The sequence below is a fragment of the Girardinichthys multiradiatus genome, chromosome 18, assembly GCF_021462225.1.
Source record: "Girardinichthys multiradiatus isolate DD_20200921_A chromosome 18, DD_fGirMul_XY1, whole genome shotgun sequence".
Taxonomy (NCBI): Eukaryota; Metazoa; Chordata; class Actinopteri; order Cyprinodontiformes; family Goodeidae; genus Girardinichthys; species Girardinichthys multiradiatus.
The window spans coordinates 19,611,966-19,632,711 of NC_061810.1; the positions used below are offsets into that span (position 1 = coordinate 19,611,966).

The 20,746-nt window shown below is 36.0% G+C and overlaps 1 protein-coding gene across 2 annotated transcripts in view; it reads right to left on the reverse strand.

Moving 5' to 3' along the window:
• Nucleotides 1-20,344, reverse strand: part of si (sucrase-isomaltase (alpha-glucosidase)) — a 78,759-nt gene extending 58,415 nt beyond the window's left edge. For both annotated transcript variants that reach the window (XR_007042501.1, XM_047392806.1), the window contains exons 1-15: nt 20,220-20,344; nt 19,698-19,783; nt 19,350-19,470; nt 17,838-17,947; nt 17,546-17,697; nt 13,875-14,046; nt 13,503-13,602; nt 12,181-12,293; nt 11,959-12,084; nt 8,846-8,977; nt 8,250-8,369; nt 4,763-4,876; nt 4,132-4,216; nt 3,212-3,329; nt 826-997 (exon numbers count right to left, since the gene is read on the reverse strand). Coding sequence is in view for 1 of the 2 variants with exons in the window: in XM_047392806.1 (XP_047248762.1) it covers nt 826-997; nt 3,212-3,329; nt 4,132-4,216; nt 4,763-4,876; nt 8,250-8,369; nt 8,846-8,977; nt 11,959-12,084; nt 12,181-12,293; nt 13,503-13,602; nt 13,875-14,046; nt 17,546-17,697; nt 17,838-17,947; nt 19,350-19,470; nt 19,698-19,783; nt 20,220-20,343 (1,845 nt within the window). In the remaining variant the exon portion in view is untranslated. The remainder of the gene's footprint in view (nt 1-825; nt 998-3,211; nt 3,330-4,131; nt 4,217-4,762; nt 4,877-8,249; nt 8,370-8,845; nt 8,978-11,958; nt 12,085-12,180; nt 12,294-13,502; nt 13,603-13,874; nt 14,047-17,545; nt 17,698-17,837; nt 17,948-19,349; nt 19,471-19,697; nt 19,784-20,219) is intronic.
• Nucleotides 20,345-20,746: the final 402 nt, after the last annotated feature.

Consider the following 20,746-nt stretch of genomic DNA (forward strand, 5'->3'; position numbering starts at 1 on the left):
ATACACCTGTACATGTTAAATGAACAAATCAACATCATCTAATCACTGTTTTAAGTGACTTTTTACATTTGATACATTTTTCATTTAAAAAGTTTTAAAAATGTTTTTTGAACCGAAAATATAATATACTCTTAAAATTACTATGGCAGTCATTAAGGTATTTTTCCATGTGCACAGTGGATAAGTAATGCCAAAAGAGTGCAGTTAAGTGATATTTAAAAAAAAAAAGTCTATACATGTTTTTATTGTTATTTTTTTTTTTCTATTTTGTGTTGTTTAAGGTTATACATTGGATAAATAGGATCTAATAATTATTGTGCACAACAGGGTGAGGTAGGGGAAAGAGAAGCAGCAAAGAAGAGTGAACAATGAAACTGTTTTGTTCATATGCCTATTCTCACATTTAAATTGTCTATAAACAATAAAGGTGAATCAACAGTGAATCAACACTTACTGCTTTAACATTTGCAAGGAAGATAGCCATCCGATATAAAATTGTATTGCTAAATAGTGGTGGACCTTAGATATGTGTGCTATCTTTGACCTCACTGCCATGGATGTAATTAATTATTAATTGCACACTGTTCTTTTAGATTTTTTTAGGACAGTTGACAGTTGAGGCAGTAGTTACACCAAGTCAAATTTAGACTTAGCCTTTTTTATGGTGTGCAAATTCCTAGAGTTGCAGAAACTCAAAATATATAACCATCTTTGGTTTATTGATGATCCTGTCATGGCAGCCAGTTAGTAAAATTGTTTTCTTTCGTACTCTTCTTAGTTCATGTTTGTCTATGTATAAGTACGAACTGGCCATGTGGTACTCACATAGGGAATTCCAAAAAGCCCAAACTCCAGCATGCCAGGAATAGCCCATTTTATGTCGTTCCAGTTGGCACCATTGTCACCCAGCCAATGCCCTGAATATTTCCCCACACCTGGGAAGGAGGAGCGTGTCAGCATCAGCGTACGGTTTGACCCGAACACACGTTTCAGGGCTCTGTGAGATTGGAAGGAGACAGGATAGAATCAGTTGAGATGGGGGTTATTATGATGCAAAGGACGTTGGAACCATAAACAAAAGATTACAAAGGGTAAAAAAAGATAGCGAGCATGTGCACACCACACAACCATCAGTGTTTGCAGAACAAAACACACAGACATGCAGACTTGAAGTGCCTTTCTTCCCTTTTCAGGCTTTATGCTATTGTTTAGCTTGTGAGAAATCAAAGCTGCATTGATCTCCAAGACAATACAAAGTCTTGCTGATGTTTACAAAATGTGTCTCCTGCCAATATTACATTTTCATTAGAGGAAAGGGGGAGAAAAACAGGAAGAGAATAAAAAATAGACAAATGAATTGTGAGCTAACTTTACTACAAAAGTAGTGATTCAGCAAATTGTCTTTAGTGGGATTATATTTCTGAGTCTCAGGTGGGTTTGTGTTTGACTTGTGTGAGTGTGGGTGTGGGCACATGTAGTGCTACAGTGGTTTTACAGAGCACACACATCTTCTGCCTTTTATTATGAACGAGTACACTGTTCGAAGTGACTGGTAATAATGAGACATTCTAGTTTCTTTACAGTGCATAAGAACTACAAATTCAGGCCCATAATTGTTTATATATTTTAAATAACCTAAGCTTTTTATTGCACTTCTTAATTTGTTTTACTGCAGTTTTTGTTTTCTTTGTGGACAACCTTATTATTGACTGATTAACATATCCTTAGGGTTTGCCTCTGCCAGATGGACACACCTCACATTTTTTACACTGAAACGTAATCTCTGAATGTAGCACTTTTTGAATTATTTTAGCACTCTTGAAATCTTACAAGCAAAGGAAAATCCTAAGCAAACCACAAATGTCAATCCAGTGCTCATTTCTATAGAAATAAGAAATATATTTTAGCATTGAAGACTTTCTTCATTCGGTTTGCATGTTCTCCCCTTGCATGCGTGGGTTCTCTCTGGGTACTCTGGCTTTGCCCAACAGTCCAAAAACATAACTGCTAGGTTAACTGGTCACTGTAGATTAGCCTTAGGAGTAAGTATGTTCATGCATGGCTGTTTGTTCTGTATGCCTCTGTGTTGTTCTGAAATGGACTAGTGTTCTGTCCAGAAGGTACCCCTCCCTCTCGTCGAAACTGGTAGGCACCAGTTTTTGGATGGATGGATGGATGGATGCATGCATGGCCATCCAGAGAAAGCATAAACTTGAAAGCAAAAAGAAAATGTTGAAAAAAAAAATAGTAAATACAGGAAATTTATTTTAAAAAACGTATTTCTTCCATGAATGAATGCAAGTCTATTTGACATTCAGCTTAAACAGTGTTGGGTTTACTAAATAGATTGAAAATACAAGAATCAGCTTAGTATTTTCACTTTGAAACCTGATGTGCTCTGAGCAACTCTTTTTGGTTCTTTAAAGTCTTGCCTCGTGGTTTGCCTTTGTTTGAAATTCTAGACAGATGTGCCCTGTTATTTGATACATCTGCAAGTCCAATGCAGAGGCATCCCAGATCTATTTAACAAACGTAATATTACTTTAAAGTGTATCACATTTATTTTCATAACTTCAATAAAAGTTATTCAAACATTGGCCTGCAGACTGCCTACATGATACACATAATATTAAATATACATTGAGAGGATTTTTTTTAGGGGGGCATAAAAGGGCAATTATTTGTCATAAAGTGAACATTTGTGCTGTCTTTTGGCAGATATCCATGATCCACATGAATTTCCATGCTCCAGTGATTATGCCCTATACTCACAATGATGCCCCTTTGTAGGTATGCGAACATAATGGGCCATCAAACAGTTCAGTGCCAAACTTCAGATGAGAAATTCAAACACTTTGGAAGCTGGGCTCATTAAAACATATTTCTGCACATGGTATCCGACTTACAATTTTCTAATGTAGCCATTTAATATAATTTGGAGCAGGGTCTAAGTCACTGCAGTACAATGAACTAACAAAACTATAGCATGCCAGTTTTTGGATTATTTTCAGGGTCACTGCCCAATACTATCTAAATTTAAACTGGCTTTTTAGTATTTTTTGTTTTTTGGGTGTTTTTTTCACTGTTTTTCACACTCGAAGGTACATTTTGTTTGCCGGTGCCTTATTGCTCTAGGGAGGAAGCAGTGGGTTGGCCATTTAATCAACAAGCTAGTCATACTACTCCTGTCACTGATTATCGATGCACTCACTTATCAGTGGCCAGCACCATAGAGTAGCCGTACAAACTGTGGACATCATAGTGGTCTCCCCAAGCCTGCTTGGCATCCATACAGAGGGTCTTACTGTACATCACCTCATCCAGAATCTCTGAGGGAAGGGAAAAGATAAACAAAGTAAGACAAACTAATGATGTAAGAAACAAAATTCAATCACTCCAAATCTTAAAGCTGAAATCAGCTTAAGCATCTGCAGGGTGCGGTGAAAGGGCAAAGAGAGAATTTGAGAGACCCTGCTACAAAATGCTAAATAATTTCTTAGCAATAAGGAGAAGAAATTAATCAACTAAGAGAAGAGGAGGAGATGGATGGTTGAGGAGGAGTGCACTAAAAAGGGTAATACAAGGGGAGCACTCATCCATGCAGCTATGATCATGCTGCCTAGGACACTGCTAGAACAGAAGCTATTCCAGTGGTCAGCAGTGTCTTAGACAGCACGATCATTATCAAGGTTCTTCACCAGGGACCCACTGTTTCTTTAATTTGCATAGTGAAAGCACTTATATGTAAGGGCCAAAAGTGGCACAATCCATTCAATAAAAAAGTTTGTTGTTGTAAATGTTATATTTAAATAAAATTTGAAACAAATACATACAATTAAATTGATCTATCTCATATACATTAATAAATGCCTAAATATGATATTAAAATATGAATATTTTAATATATATATATATATATATATATATATATATTATTAATATTTCATATTTATTTATTTCTAATTTTATTTGAATCATCACTTATGTTTCCCTTGGTTTTTTTTTAACGTGTCACTGTTGGCCCTTCATAAGAATAAGCATTCACAGTATGACATAACAGAAATGCAGGGGACCAGCAAGATTTAGTATGGTTTTTGTCTTTATGCAAATTATTAAAATACAATGTCTTACTTGGAGTGTAGGGAGGGTAGTTGAGTTTGTTATCAACACAGCCATTTTGTGAGCCTTTCTTGAAGTTAGCCACTTCGTTCATGTCCTGAAAGTGCATATAATAGACAATACATAAAACAAAATGGTAAGGGCAAATTGATAACTTTAATAAGGAGTTATTATTGTCTCTTGATTTCTGCAGGTATTTTGGGAAGCTATGATCCTTTTCCCAGGTGTTAACATGCTGAATAAAGAGACTATTCCTAACCATCATCTTTTTTTTCAAGAAGTCAATAGATCTGGCTTGACAAAAGGACAAATAAACTTTTGGTTGAAATTGATTGATTGATCACTGAGGCTGGGTACATCTATTTATGTGTTTTGCTAAAAATGGTCTGAGTAATCAGAGTCCAAACCACAACTTCAGTTGAGAAATCATTATCAGTACAGATTTCAATCTGGTTTTGTCTTACTGTTACTCGATGCTGTGGCGCTCAACCCACAGAAAAGTAATTGCCACAAAAAGGATCAGAAAGTTATGCCTGGCTGAGTACTTGTAATTGGCTGCAGAATAATGTCAGGATGTTCAGAATTTGTGGCTATTCAGCAGCTAATTACTGAGATCGCTTTATGTTTCTGAAAATCCACTTACAATCCAGAGGGCATCGTGTTTGATCTCCTGGTAGAGTCGTTCATACTCATCTACCCACCAGTCGATGCAGTTCTGGCTGGTGTAATCTGGGAATACCGTTTCTCCTGGCCAAACCTACAATTGAGAGAATGCATGAAAACTATTTGTTTCTGAGCAATACAGTTTAAAATTGTTCCAGACAAAACCGTGGAAACATTTGTTTAGTATCCACTTTGCAAACAGCATTTTATTTTTTCTCACCTGTTAAAATTTGTTTTATTCTGTTATTCAAATGTTTTTAAATGTCTGTAACCACAGGTTAATGGAGCATGATCTACTGAAATTATAGTGGGTTTTATGCTTGTCGGGCTGAGAAACAGCTCCGAGATGTAGAAATAAGAAAGAAAGGAAGTACTAAGAGAAGGGGTGGGATTGATGAGGGAAAGGTGGCAAAGTAGAAAGGGGATAAAGAGCTGGACGAGTTGAGGAAGAGAACAGAGAGGAGAAGAAATCAATAATGCAATGGAAGTCTTGCGACGTGACTGTGTGTTAGAAGTCATCCTTAATGATGTGTATTGAGAAAAATGATTAATCCACACAGAGAGAGTGTGAGACTTTCTATATACCTGTGTGTGTTGGTGTGTATGCATCTTCTGTGTGTAAACCATGCTGTGGATATAAAATCTCGAGGTTGCTCCACTTTGGGTATCTATACCTTTATTTCTGTAGACATTAACTTTCTACAAACAGCCTGGTTTGTAGCAAAGGTATGAATTATGCCTATGTACACTCACGTGCACACACACAGATTTATGAGCAGATGCTTTTGGCACGTGGTAAGAACTCCAAGGTCGGAGCTTATTGATAGACTGTTACGGATGCCATATTTCTTTTATGAGGCATTTGTTCCCTTACTCCAGGATTTTGTCAACTACAGATGCCTGCTGATGGTTTCTACAGGGCAAATACTTTAAACAAATCAACTGGTATTTGTCACTGCATACCTTCTGCTATCTTTTTCGATTTCTGTGTTCTCATTGCTGTGTTGGATTTTGTCGCTTTGCTTTTGGCTGTTTCTGTGTCCCTTTACCCAACCTTTCTCCAAAAGTGATTTTCTTGATTCCACCTCGTCTGTCCTCTTGATAAACCCTTGTTGTTTGTTTCCTACATCTCATTGTGGATGGATTCCTGTGTAATTGTCTTGTCAGCTGCTCAGTTAGACAGACAGTCTAACTGAGCAGCTGAGTAGCTTCACACTGAAGGCATCAAAACTATGAATTAACACATGTGGAATTATATATTGATCAAAAGAGTGTGAAACAACTGAAAATATGTCTTATATTCTAGGTTCTTCAAAGTAGCCACCTTTTGCTTTGATTGCTGCGTCGCACACTCTTGGCATTCTGTTGAGGAGCTTCAAGAGGTAGTGACCTGAAATGGTTTTCGTTTCACAGGTGTGCCCTGTCAGATTTAATGAGTGGGATTTCAAGCCTTATAAATGGGGTTGGGACCATCAGTTGTGTTGTGCAGGAGGTGGATACAGTACACAGCTGATAGTCCTACTGAATAGACTGTTAGAATTTTCTTTACTTAGCTACTTTTCTTTTGCCATAATACAAATTTTAAAGCTTAACTCGAGCTTAAAATATTGCTGTTCGCGATCTAACTGCTGTGACATTATCACAATTTTATGCCTAAAATGATAACTATCTGCAACTATATCATCTTTTCTCTCTTCTGCCACTTCAAAAGAAGGAGAACACATTTTGGTCAAATATTTTCTAAATTCTCTTAAAATCTTTTACAGTTACACCTTACCTTAAACATCATAGTGATATTACATATGTTGCAAATTGTAGATGCTGCATAAAAATCATCAATTCTAATTGTTTGTGTTAAAAAACATGATGTTTATTTCATGAGATAAGTCTTTCTCCCACTCTCAGTTGCTTAGCAAGACCTGCAGCAGTGGTTACCCACCCAGCCCTCACAAGAAAGTTTAAGGTAAATTAAATTTCTGGGAAAATAAATACAATTTTTTAACTATTATTATTCTGGGTCTCATTGTCGAAATTTTCCTTCTGTATCATGGACACAGTCACAAAAAGGAAAAACAAGGAAAACAGAGCATTAGCTAGACCTGTTGCAAATTAAAGTGTACTGCATATTAAGCATAATCTGGGTACAGCTCCAAGGAATTCTATATCAGTGAAGGGTTTATGGGAGGCTACACACTCATGTAAAAAAAACATAAAAAAGAACGAAAAGTGTTGAGGTTGGCTAATGTGTGGTTTGTAGTATTAAATATTATGAGCATCCAGTGCTAATCTTAAAGGCCTATTATATTAGAAGTTAAGTGTGAAAATAATGAAGGGTATTTTTGTGCATTGAGTTTGGAGATAAAACAACTGCAGACAAGTTGAGGCTGGATGTACTGCTGATGTGTGGCCAGTGGTGTGTGTGGTCTGGAGGTTGGGAGAGCAAGATAATGGGCGTAGGGGGTTGGAGAAGAAGGGGCACATCCAGGATGCCGCTGTATGTCTTTATAGTATAGAGACAGCAAAGATTGTTTTGAAAAAGCCAGTCCATTTTTAGAACGAAAGCACATTCAATAATATAAAAGTGAACTATAATGAGTCATATTCACTTGTTCGGTCTGTTTGTACAGACCTAATATAGCTTTCATTTAAAAATGGGTACATGCAGATAAACTCGCAGGTAGTTTATTTTTTTTTCTCTATCTCACATACACATGGTTGCACACATTTGAACACTCAATCTGTCATGCAGTGACTCAGAACATTTTAAGATGAAACACTAATGCGGAATCAAATCATATGTTTGACCAGTTCATGAAACAGCATGAAAAGGCGATTAGTTTTGGGACTAGGCCTAATCGTGTGTGTAATCAAAGCTAACAATATAAAAGCAGGGGAGCAACATACTTTTGCTCCCCACCTCAATACTCTGCAGGAAACAGCTTGACAAATGTGTGTTCTGTGGGAAAAAGGATAACAAATAACCTTCTGTGGGCTTAAATGTCTGTTCAGAAATATTAGCTTGCTTGATGGAGGCAGTGAAATAATTACACAAGCACATATAGTTGGGTGTATATCATAGGATTAGCATGGTGCAAGTTAAGCTACAAAATATGTCACAGAACTTCCACAAAGTTCAATTTTTGAATGTTCTGGAACCTGTAGATTCTAGATCTTATTTGAACATCCCCATCTAATAATCAGTACCCAAAACAAAACTTTTTTTGTTGTTTTTACCTGCCAATAAATTATGATCATAAGAAAAATAAATATCTGGCCTTCTTTTTACTATTCATGTCAAGTTCCATAAGAGTTCAAAAATAATTCCCATTTGAACAAATAAAATGGTTTAGAGATTTGACCTTTTTCAACACTTTGTATGCAAGTGTATGGGAAAACATAACAAATTTGTTATGACATGACAAAAATCACCTCATTAATATTGTTCTATCTTTAAAAAAACAGCTTACCTCTCCTACAAGAGGATTTTTTCCATCTGACTGAAAGACCCAAGCACTCTTCTCTTCACCACGGTCATACGACTCATATGGAGCACCCCCTACCCTTTTACTGGTGGCTATTGCAGGATCCTGGGGGCAGGAAAACATGTTAAGAAGAATGACAATTGTAAAAAATACTATGCATTTCCAGACTTAGATCAATAAACACAATTCTGTTGCCTTGACTAACTACAATGATGGATTTTCATTATAACAGGAGAAGAAGAACCCATTCACTCATTGGTGTGTCTGATTTGGAAAACAAAACATAATGCAGGTAGATATTTCCATTATGTCACAACCATCAAATGTCTAAATAGAAAATGATAATGGTTTTGATGTCTGAACAAATTATTTTTAAAATTATCAATTTTATTTGAGGATGTCTGTATTTAAAAATAACACACATAATCATAGTTTAAAAGAAAATTCAAACTGGCCCTAAAAATAATTAGAATTCACCTAAACCATGAAATGAAAGGTCCATCTTTGAATAAACATTCAAGTGTTTGAATTATTATTCTGTGTGATTTACATTATTTTGTGAACAATGCAAGTGCTCTTACCAAGATAAGGATGTACCTCTGTCCTTTTTCATGGAGGTAGTCAGCAAACTGAGGCAACTCCTGGAAGTTCACTTTGTCATAAGTGAAATCTTTCTTGTCCTCCATGTAGTCTATGTCAGTGTACTGAATGTCCTGTCAGCAGAAAAGTAAATCGTATAAAATGTCTGTTATATATCTATTTTCTCAGCAGCTATAAAAACCTTACCTCACATTATTTGAATTTAATTAGATATGTAAGGCTTGCATGACAATGCAATAGCTTATTCCAAGTGTAAAATGCATTTACAAGTTTGGTCAAGTGTACTAATAAATAAATTCAAAAACGATTTAAAGTATTTTTATTTACAAATTGTTTTTTTTCAAATATGGAAAGAGGAATTTAATAATTTTAATACAATGATATGAATCAAATCCTCCTTCTAAGATTGCACAATTTTATTTGAATAAAAAAGAGTTAATATGCCTGCAATAAAACCCCATTACAGAACTTTATCAATGAATAATTACTTTTGCATTAGAGCTTTAGAAATATCATGTAGATCAAAGGTATTTGAGTCTTAACACACTAAACATTAAAGATTACAAATATCCTCCGCCAAACTAACTATTAATGTCCAAATCCAATCATAATATCTGGGTCCCAATCAATAAATGTTTTAATGATTGATAACCGCATTCCTTGGGTACACTCCAATCCTGATTAGAAGTAAATCCTAATAACTCGCAGTACACCAGCAACTCCTGTTCTGATTTTACACACACCTATATTGGAGCTGTACACCTGCATTTTGTGCAATTAAAAGAAAATATGTTGGAGATCTAACAAATCTGTTTTTGTTTTTTTTGTGACAGTAGTGTGTTTCACCATTTACAATGATGTTCACAGTAAAAGAGAGACTATATTGGCTGCTACTGTCTGTCTCTGTACTCCCTGTCTGTCATGTCCCCCATTCTAAAGTGCAGTGCTGCATTATCCTGAGAGAGCTATCTGTGACTAGTCTTTGAATTGTATGAAATTTAAGAAAAATTTGTGAGTTTATGAAGCAGAAGAAAAAAATTTTTACAGCACTAGATTAATTGGACATTAATGGTGACGTTTGAGTCATCTTGTGACAAAAATGTCAGAAGACTACTTATTAAAACACAGAGGGAACAAAAAGCCAGTGCCAGCTTTGCATCTGAGCACACTCCACATAAAAAACAATATCAGCAGGAGCATAGAGAACATAGCTGTATGTGTTAAGTTAGACATGTTTCTGGAAATAAATAATACAGCTGTGCACATTTTATGTTACATGTTATGTGAACATTGTGCGGACCAGCATCCTGCGAAACTAAGATTGAATCTCTATCTCTCTCTCTCTCTCTCTCTCTCTTTATATATATATATATATATATATATATATATATATATATATATATATATATAAATATATATATATATATAGACCAAAGATCAATTGACCAGGTTCTTTTTATTATCTCATTCATCCTGTACTGAATTTTTAAAATACCAAAGGTTTGGACACACCTTCTCATTCAAAGAGTTCTTTATTTTCATGACTATGAATATTGTAGCTTCACACTGAAGGCATCAAAACTATGAATTAACACATGTGGAATTATATACTGAACTAAAAAGTGTGAAACAACTGAAAATATGTCTTATACTCAGGAGACCATCCGCCGTCTCATCAGGAGCATGTCCAGGCGTTGTAGGGAGGTCATACAGGCACGTCGAGCCCACACACAATACTGAGCCTCATTTTGACTTGTTTTAAGGACATTACATCAAAGTTGAAATGCCTAATTTTGTGTGTGATTCCAAATCCAGGCCTCCATTGGTTAATAAATTTGATTTCCATTGATGATTTTATATATATATATATATATATATTACAGCTGGTCTCATGAGTTCTACTTCATTTCATTTGTCCATATGGCTTGAAAGTCTGTGCCAGATGCTTCTCTCTGACAGTAACCACCTCCATACGTATTAAGAAAAACTGTGTTAATATCATTTGTGCTTTATCTGATGTACTAGATGTGAAATAGTTAAATGTTTTAAGGGAATTTAAAAGATACAGTTAGATTTTTGTCAGAGTAATTAGAATTAAAAATACACTAAAAACTAAAAAGTTTTTTTATAAAAAGATCTTCTTACAGTGACGTACTATCATATGCCCCACAAAGATAAGAAGTGAGGTTCATTTCCAAGAAAATGTCAAGCAAACCTGATATTTATCACATGGCTTAGTGACAACGCGTTACTGGCGTATTTTTAAAATTCAGTAGAGGATGAATGAGATAATAAAAAGAACCTGGTCAATTGATCTTTGATCAGTGCTAACATTTGTTGGCACTTGAAAGATTGTGGTTCCTGCATTGAACCTATACAGGCCAACAGACTCTCCATTATATGACAGAGAGCTGGATTACCCAATCTAAGCTAAAGGCCATCCCTATCACTCAGGCTGTCTGTCGAACTCTTGCTCCAACCTTCATATCGTGTCCTCACAGACAGTGCAGTGGTTTGAGTCTCTTGCCTCTGGAAGCGCACAGGGGTTGAAATTCAAAAACAGGTTTACAAGGTGAGTTATCAGTTGCTTCCATTTCCCTTCCTGGAAGCTATAAAGCAGTGGTAATAGTTAAAGAAGCAACGCTTTTCTGTACCAGGCATTGCCACTACTTTATATTGGGTTGTAAAATGAATAAGTTTTAAAGACCTTTTTTTCTCAGTTTTGATTTCGTGGGCTAGGATTAATTTAAAATGTTAAGATATTCTTTTAGCAGTAAAACAGTTATCACTTTTCCACTGTAAGTGTTGTCATTATATCTAACTTAATGTGGGTTTATTATTTACTCACAATGGGACCATAAAAGCTGTACAAACAAATTAGAAATGTATATGGCGGTTGTTTAGCACTTGTAGATAAAAGCAGTGATACAAAGTGCTTACCAATTTTAAAATATGGCAAAATTAGATTGGAGTTATAGTTTGGTGAGCTCCTGTCAGTTTATAAAAGGCTGGAAGAAAATCTTGTAAGGGGGGTGATGAAGGAAACTTAAAAAATAAAAAAACAAGCATCAATTGAAAGAAAACCAGATCTTACATATGGGAGGTCCACAGCCCGATTCCTCTCCACTGTGGCCTTGACTTCAGTGAGGTTCCCGTAGTTCCACCGAGAAAGTTGAAAGCCCAGGGACCAGTAGGTAGGAATGACAGGCCTGCCAATGAGCTGGAGAGCAGGATTGGGCATGATCATATAGTTCTAAAGCTTTTACAGTGCTTAAAGTAATCAGGGGCCCATGAATTTATAAAATAAAAATATCACCTCAAGGAACTCCTGCACCACGAGTTCAGGTGTGTCCCCAAACACAATGTAGAAGTCAAGGATTCCTCCGATGGTCCTGTAGGTCACTGCTGGGGCAGGCTGCAGCGTCACCTCTGAAAAGTAGAAGAAAAAAAAAGATTCATAAAATGACAGCTTGGCGCTCTTGTTGAAAGCTATATTAGGCCGGCTGTACAAGCAGACCATACATGTGATTATGACTCATAATAGTTCATTTTCATATGATGAAAGTGATTTCGTTCTAAAAGCGGACTGGCTTTTTCAACAGTTCAGTGTATTTGAAGAAATCCTACTGCTGTCTTAACAATAAATTATTGATGTGGAAAAAAAATAACATAAACCTTTTCCTTAATGTAAGTATAAAGAAAAAATGGCTAAGTGTGGCAGTGGACTTTTTTGTTGTGGTCTTTAGTCTTCTTCAGCCATTATTTATCCTCTTTGATTTGTGAGCACAGATCTTTGATTGAGGCAGCAGAAGCTTTATAAATTAAGCTCGTGTCGAGTCTTTTTGAAATTCTTTTTATTTTCCTGTTATATACTATAACAATGTGCCCAACCTTTTCTTTTACTGTTGGTTTAAGCATTTTCTACAGCACCCTCCATATTTCTTGGCACCCCTGGTAAAGATGTGGTTTATCTCCTCCTCGAGATAAACATGCTTCTGCCCCCAGCCTTATTTGTCAAAGTTCTACTTGTTGTAAACTTTTTAATTATTGATGACTGCAGACATGGGCAATCTTAGGCAAGAAGCTTTTTCATACAGCCATTTTCTGACATTTGAATATCAATGCACATTTGCCATATGTTTGAGTGGCATGTCCTCTTGTTTTTCCCATTCTGAAATGTCGCTAGGAGAAAAAAAGTCCTCCGTTTTATTTCATGGTTATACCCTACTACTACTAATCAAGTTTTTTACCAGACTGGTCGACTCAAAAAGCTAAATAATAAATTTTTATAAAGGATGCATGTGAATTTATTTGACAGAAGGTCGGCGGTGCCAGTAAGTGTGGCACCAGTAATTTAGATAAAAACTTGTATTTTCTTTATCTAATAAATGTACTCAAATTAAAGGTTGGATTTCTCTAAAATTTTATTTCTGAGATTGAACTTCTAAAAAAACATGAATAATGCTTCATGCCTATGTTTTATCATGCATTGCAACTGAAAGAGCATGTAGACTCTGCTCTTAAACACACTGCTGTCTTTTCATGCTGCGTTTTTTTAGTCACTGTGAACATCCCCGAGGAGAGTGAAACACATGGAAAGTGTGTGTTGTGTGTGCACATGTCAGTGTTTATCTTTACCCATGGCATTGCTGTTGAGCAGAAACACCCCAAATGACTTTCCGCTCTCATCTTCCAGACAGAGGAAGAAGGGATAGTGTCCATAGAGGTTGTGTGTTCCCTGCAGGAGAAAAGGATGAAGGGATGTGGGACAGAGCTGTGAAATGCGGGAGGGATGTGGGAGACTCACTGCAACTGATGGGGGATGACTACATTGCCTAATTAGATCATGAGACATTCAATGAAAAACATTTTGAAGAGTAGAATGCAAAGATGTAGGGGTCACATGTGCACAAATGCACAGATATTTCAGAGTTAATTGGTGTTGAAGAGACTTGATTTACATGTTTCATCTACATCAACAGTGTTGTGATTGCATGTGCAAGTCCTTACCCCATTAGGGAAAGCATCTCTTGCAAAAATGGGCCAAGTTCTCCAGTTCGTGTCATGGAGATATCTCTGATGTACATGTTCACCCAGGCCATAGATGTTGTGAGATGGCAGCCTAGCAGACAGCTGTATGTACTGGTCCGCAAACACAAGTGGAGCCATTGTGGTGTCAAACCTTAATGTGTTTAGAGAAAATAAACACAGATGTGAGAGACAAGATTCTGATGTGAAAAAAATGGATTGGTCAGTTGAGAGAGATGGTGAAAAATAAAACAAGAGTATGATGCAGTGAGAAGAGAGAGCAGAAATAAGACAAGGAATTGTGGAGCTGTTATTGCAAAGAGAAAAAAAACAGGTCATCTCATCAAGCTCTAATAAGCCCTCTGGGCAGCATTTCTTCAATACAAGACATGCACTGGTAGTTGAAATACTGAAACTGCAAACAGCTGTCAAAACCTATAAGTAAAGGTTGACAATGCACTAAATATACTTTGTCAATTAATAACCACAGTAAACATAAGTTAGAAACAGAGTGTTCGTTATCACTCATCGCGATAGGTTATATAACACAGTCAGTGTAATAGTGTTCCTGTAAAGAGACATATCTTTTTACAAGAAGCTTTCATTATGACAATAGAACGCCCACATGGCAGCCACACAGACAGAAGAGGAGAATCACGACTTCACCGTATGCACAATCAGTACTTGGTGCAATTAGTTATCACAATCCCCTTTTATTGACCATATGGTTAAATGTTTTATATTTTTAAAGTAAATATTTAATCCTGATTATCACTCAGCAAACCTTTTAAAGATATATATACATATCTGATAATGTGTCTATATCAGATATGTATCTATGTCTATATATACATATCTGATAATGTGTACTTTGTGCTTTTTGAGATAAACTCAACATTTTAAAAAGGCATATCTGCTTGGATAGAATATGGATCAGTAATAACGCACAACCACTAATAGACTGAAAACAGAGTTAAAACAATATTCAAATTGAGCAGCTAATCCCAAGAGTAATATCAGCTCTCCTGGTTCAAGGTGAGAAGAGCTGTGGAAAATTCACCAATAGGGGCACAATACTTCTTTGTGCTAAAGCAAAAGTTGTGATCTCAGAAAACCAGTTTACATACAGTGCATTGCCTGTGAGTGGAAAGTTAAAATGTCTTTAAGTGGAGTCTGGCCAACATTTAGCTCTGCAATCAGAGCAATATGGAAATTCATATATCACTAAATTGTTTGACTATACAAATCTTAGCAATAGTATGGATTTGTTTTAGAGTACATAGGTAAATTTACATTAAGGCAGCATTGCTTTCTGTCTCAACAACCTGAAAGTGTGGTTGAAGACACAAAGAATAGAGCAAACTCCCTAAGCCTGAAAGCCTGTATGTTTGGAAAGATGCCACATGCTAAAAAGGGTTAATTTTCTAGGTGTTTTTAGGGGATAAAAAAGGACAAGGACTTGCCATTCTGAAATAGCCAAGCAAAGGTGACTCTTCATAGACATTAGTCAACATCTATATTTTTCTATTTGGTGTCAAATTTCCACTGTAAAAAGGTTTTACTAACTTTAGTTACTGTACAGTAGGCTTCGATTTGAATCAAAATATGTGTATTTAGGTTGTTCAGTGTTCATGCATCTATTTTGCCAATTATTAATCATCTTTTTCCTGATTCTTACCACGTAACAATGGAAAATCAACTTATTTGTGTTGCATGTTTGCACTGCCATGCCAGCATTTTCTGCAGCTATAATAGTGCTAACTAACTAAAGCACAAACATTTCAAGCACAACTTAAAAATAAATTTTCATGGCTGATACATTCATTGACATTGACTCTATTATATAAAAAAAATATTTTGTTTTTAAATTGTGTGGTGAATGGTGGATTCTTTTCCAGGTTGGGTTTCAACCTTGACTCTGATGACTCTCACCTTGAGTTACCTTTTCCTTCTGCATCCTTTCCATATAATATGAATAGAGACTTTATCTTTTTAGGAATACAAAAAAAGAAAGAAAAAAAACAAAACATTTTGAGTTTTAAAAACTTCAATTTAGGGGCAAACAGGAATCTGTTAATCAATTAGCCACCTTGGAGTTAATCTTCACCCCCAATAGACAGCCATATTTTCCTACAGTGCTTAAATTGCAAAATACATGGGGAGTAAACTCCCCCATTGACTGGACACATAAATATGGAAAAGAAAACTCAGAGGTGTAACTGACAGATAAGTTTATTTTGAGTGCTCGCATCACTCCTCACCCTGGGAGATGAGGTATATGGCCCATGTCAAAAGCTGCTTCTGCATAGATCTTTAATAAGGAATAGGGATGCTTAGATGGTGAGCGGGGGTGGGGGTTGTGAGGAGGGGGATTGAGGTTCTTCGAACGCTACTCTCTAACATTTGACATGTTACCACTTTTGAAGTCTTTAAGACTTCAGGGCATACAGCGGGTGAATGCATTTGACAGGCTGTGCCTCCACATTGCTTTTCTTTACCCTGTAACAAATGCATATAAGAGATAGACGCTTAGTCACCCATAATTCCTATATTAACGCACCAACAATACCCAGTGTGCCAACTTTAATCCTTTCTCTTTATCTGTATCAACCCATAATTTTGCATTATATGAAATTGGAGTAGATGTGCTAATGACTGAATTAAAATGCCATGTTCCTTTGTTTTAAGCATAATTTCTAAATGTAAAATCAATCTTTTGTTTTCCCTGTAAGAAAGGATAATCAGCCAAATCATCCAAGTTAAATAAACACCATTAATGGGAGGCAAAAGATTTGCACACAAAAGCCATAAGCATTAATTTCAAGGCTGATTCAGGCAACATGTGTTATTGTTTATTATTTATTATTATTATTTATTGACCTTTGTTTATGCTATTTCTCAGAAACATACCTATTCTATAGAGTAGTTATGATGGTAATAATTTGAAACTTAAGGGGAGAATGCATACCAACCCACACATTTCTAAGGGGCAGTTTAATATTGTGATGTCAGCATTGGCCTATCAAGTTTTCCCTGAACTGACTTTAACACCATTAGTCATCTATATTTTACAATGGGAGATTACCATTTGTCAATCCTTGATAATAATGCATGAAAACAAGATGATGTGCTGTACAGCCCACTTTAAATGATTTCAGACATAATTACAGCGGATGAGGAACACAGGATCAATGATATTCGTCTGGCAACTTTCATTTTCAGTCCTTTAAGCCTGGAGGGAGGCATCTAGTAAGCATTAAGTTAGACACTAAATCAAGTTTTCAGCAACTCATCTTCTCTGATAGATTACAAGTTCTATGACACATGATGACCTTCACAGTTAAAACCATACAGTCTTCCTGCACATTGATTATAATGTCCCCTTAATATTATTCATATCTTCAGTTTATTGCCTGTGAAGTGCCTGCTTCCCTCTTCAAAACTGTATTCATACAACCTAACCACTACACGAATGGCTCAGTATTTAAAAAATCCAGAGAGATGACTGATTTTATAGTGTATTTGGTTGGATATTAAAATATGCATAACTGCTATCATCTGTTTAGTCTTTTCAGTCAATGACATTGTGGGGTTTTTGTTTACCCTGTTTACATCCAAGACAAATAACAAAGGACCCTCATGGCAACACTCACAGGACTTTCTTGTTCTCCTTTCTGCGTACAGTCAGACCAAAGGGGTTGTTTGTGATCTCAAGTGTGTCACTGATAGGGCTGGTGGGGTTGCTTTTGACTGTTCGGATGTGCTCATGTGGGACCTCGAACCTCTTGCTTTTGGAATCGTAGATCTAAGGGAAAAGAAAGAGCCAATCAGGCAGTGTCCTATCTCCTGGTCACCTTCACACTTTCTGATGTATACCTCAATTTTTTTTTGCATTTTGACAAACAGAGAGAGAGAGAGAAAGAGATGGAGTCTGTCAGCAATCACCTTAAAATGAAGTCGATTGCTTGTCTGCATTTCTGCGTGCAGTGTCAGCTCCTGTATGTCGGCACCAAACAGAGAGGGAGAGGCCATTCTCTTCATTTCAGCATGAAGCTCTGCAGAAGAAAACACATTTATTAATGCTGTAGCATATATATCATTTAAATGATAAATTGTTTAATATTTAAATTAAATATTCCACTATGACCAAGCAGTTTAATCTATTTCTCCAAATTATATTTAAATAAATTAAAATTTTTGGAATACAGTAGCATCGTTTGATAAGTTGGGGCCTGGATTTGTGGGCAGTTTTTAAATGTATGTATCATGGAGGTTCTTTTCATGAGTCTAAATAACTTAGATATCCTGCATGTCTGTAACAGTAAATTAGAAAACTTACTCACTCTTTCTATTAATGATGTTAAAAATAATTTAGACAGCACATCTTATCATTGGTCTCATCTAAGGGAAATTCTGCTAAAAGATTGCAACTAATTATCTGGAACGATGTCCCCCTTTTGCTCTTAAAATACCTTGGACCATAAACAAAGAAAATCTGCATTGTCAATATTGAGTCAGCTTGTTTACCATAGAGGCCCTCATCAACTCTAAAAACTATAATAAAAAGTTAAAACCAACACACTCAAAATCATTTTGCTTCTTCAAGAGGGAACTCTTTGGACTGGGATGGCAGAAAAAAAGCAATCTAAACAGCCAGTCATAGCCCCTTAATCTTCAGTGCAGTACAATGTCTCTCGGTTAAAGGCCAGGTGGATTGTGTGAAATATAAGTACATACAGTGATTAATATTGGGTTGGACCAAAGCAGAGCTTGTCAGGTGATATTGGCATAATTCTAGTAATGTGTAAATTGGCAGAAAACTTGCTAACGACTGTACATGGATGCTGACAGAACGAATTAAGTCACTGCTTAGGACCTGAGTCCTGCAGGGTGCCCCTCTCCCCAAGAAACTTTGAAACAGTGACAAGAGATCGCAAATATTTGTTGCCAAGCACTACTTGCCTTTTGCATTACTCACCTTGGCTATCTCAGGCTTACCACAAAATAAAAATGTTTGATGGTGTTCCTTTTATTCTTAGCACAAACACACATCATTTTTATATTTTTTCAGTTTACCTTTTGTTGTCACATGTTTTTTCTTTGTTTTCTTCTTTCAAAAACATTTTACTTTGCAAACAAAAGAACTGAAATATAGTTTGGATTAAATGTTTTCTTTTACACAATAACTCAGCTCACTTTTGGCAGAGAGATCAGGCGGAAAAAGGAAAAACCTGCGAGGACTGATGCCAGTCATGGTTTCTGATATGCTATTTATGTTTTATTTTTACTGAAAAAATCATACCTTGGTCAAAGTGAGTAAAAATGGGGGAAAACACAGACACACAGGCTGAATGAGAAGCAATTAGAGTAAAAGAAAAAAATACAGTAAACACTTGTATTGGTAAGTAAATATGTAAGCTTACAAGAAAAGTTGATAACTGGGAAATAAGGCTTTACCATAGGAGTTGGGGCTTTGTACTGAGTGCACAGTGTATCCGTGGTTGGTTGGGAAAAAACACCAGGGAACATTTCGCTCATCCAGAGGAGCCCAGCAACAGCCACGCTGCTCACATCCCAGCTGTTCAAACAAGATCATTTGAATATTATTCTTTTAACTATTCTTCCAATATTGTCTTTGGTGCCACTATAATCAATTATGTTATTACTGTTGAGATTTTGTTAATGGCCAACATAATGTAATAGGAATAAATATAATAATTCTGTCATTATTTACAGTAGTAATACTAAGCACTGAAAATCTAAACACAGGTAGCTTGAATTGTTACAGTTCATGTTGACTCGTACCATTGAAGCTCCAGCATCCGGATAACAGTCCACTCTTTCAGCCAAAGAAATGTTAGGACACTGAGGAACAAATACATCTGTAGAATCTACAACAAGTACACACAAATAAACAAGTAAATTTAAATAGGTTTCAGATCCACCAGTAATTCTTTAAGTTTCACATACTCCGGTGATTTAAATCATCCCACAATAAGATACTTCTTCCGCCATCCTTGATAATGGAGAAGGTGTTAGGAGGTGAGATCCAAATAGCAGCACAATGTCATATGAACAAAAATAAATACTATTACTAGAAAGACAATTAACTATAATTCTTATAGTTCATGTCAGATGACTATGATGTACTCAAGAGGACATTTTGTCTCCATCTAAATTATATGAACAAAAGTCACCTTTTAAATCATTTTTTTTTTAAATCACCTTTGTCGTTTCTTCCTGGGTTCCAGAATAAGTCAAAAATTAAATTACTTTTCTTAAATTTCGCCAATATGCAATATTATCTTAATAGTACAATTCACTTACCATCACAAATGACACCAGGTTCTCCAGTGACAAAAAGTACGATCATAGTGATGGCCACTATGGTCATCAAGACAAACAGGACCAAAAGGATGATTTCCAAACTGGACCACTGTTTTTTCCCCATCTTAACACCCACAAAATAGAAAAAGAAATCACAGAAATGTACAATAAAGTCATTGCCACTGAGTTTTTCACAGACCCCACCTTTATTAAAGGCAAGTAATTAAATATTTTATAGATAAAGGAATATATTTTTTAAGAGAACCATGGAGCCCTTGCAGAGACACATAATGCCCGTCACTTAACCAAATCTAGTTTTGAACAAATACAAGGTGAATGTCTTTATTTTTGCATATTTTTTATTGTTTTTCTCTCTTTAGATGTGTGCAAGGCTCATAGCCATTTTGTTTAATGTGCTCTGAAGAACATCTAGGGAAATGGAAAGCGTCAAAGAGTCGAGGGTGTGCATGTTCCTGTTAGTATTCAATCAGTTGCACACAAAACATTTCTGACTAACATGCAGGGTA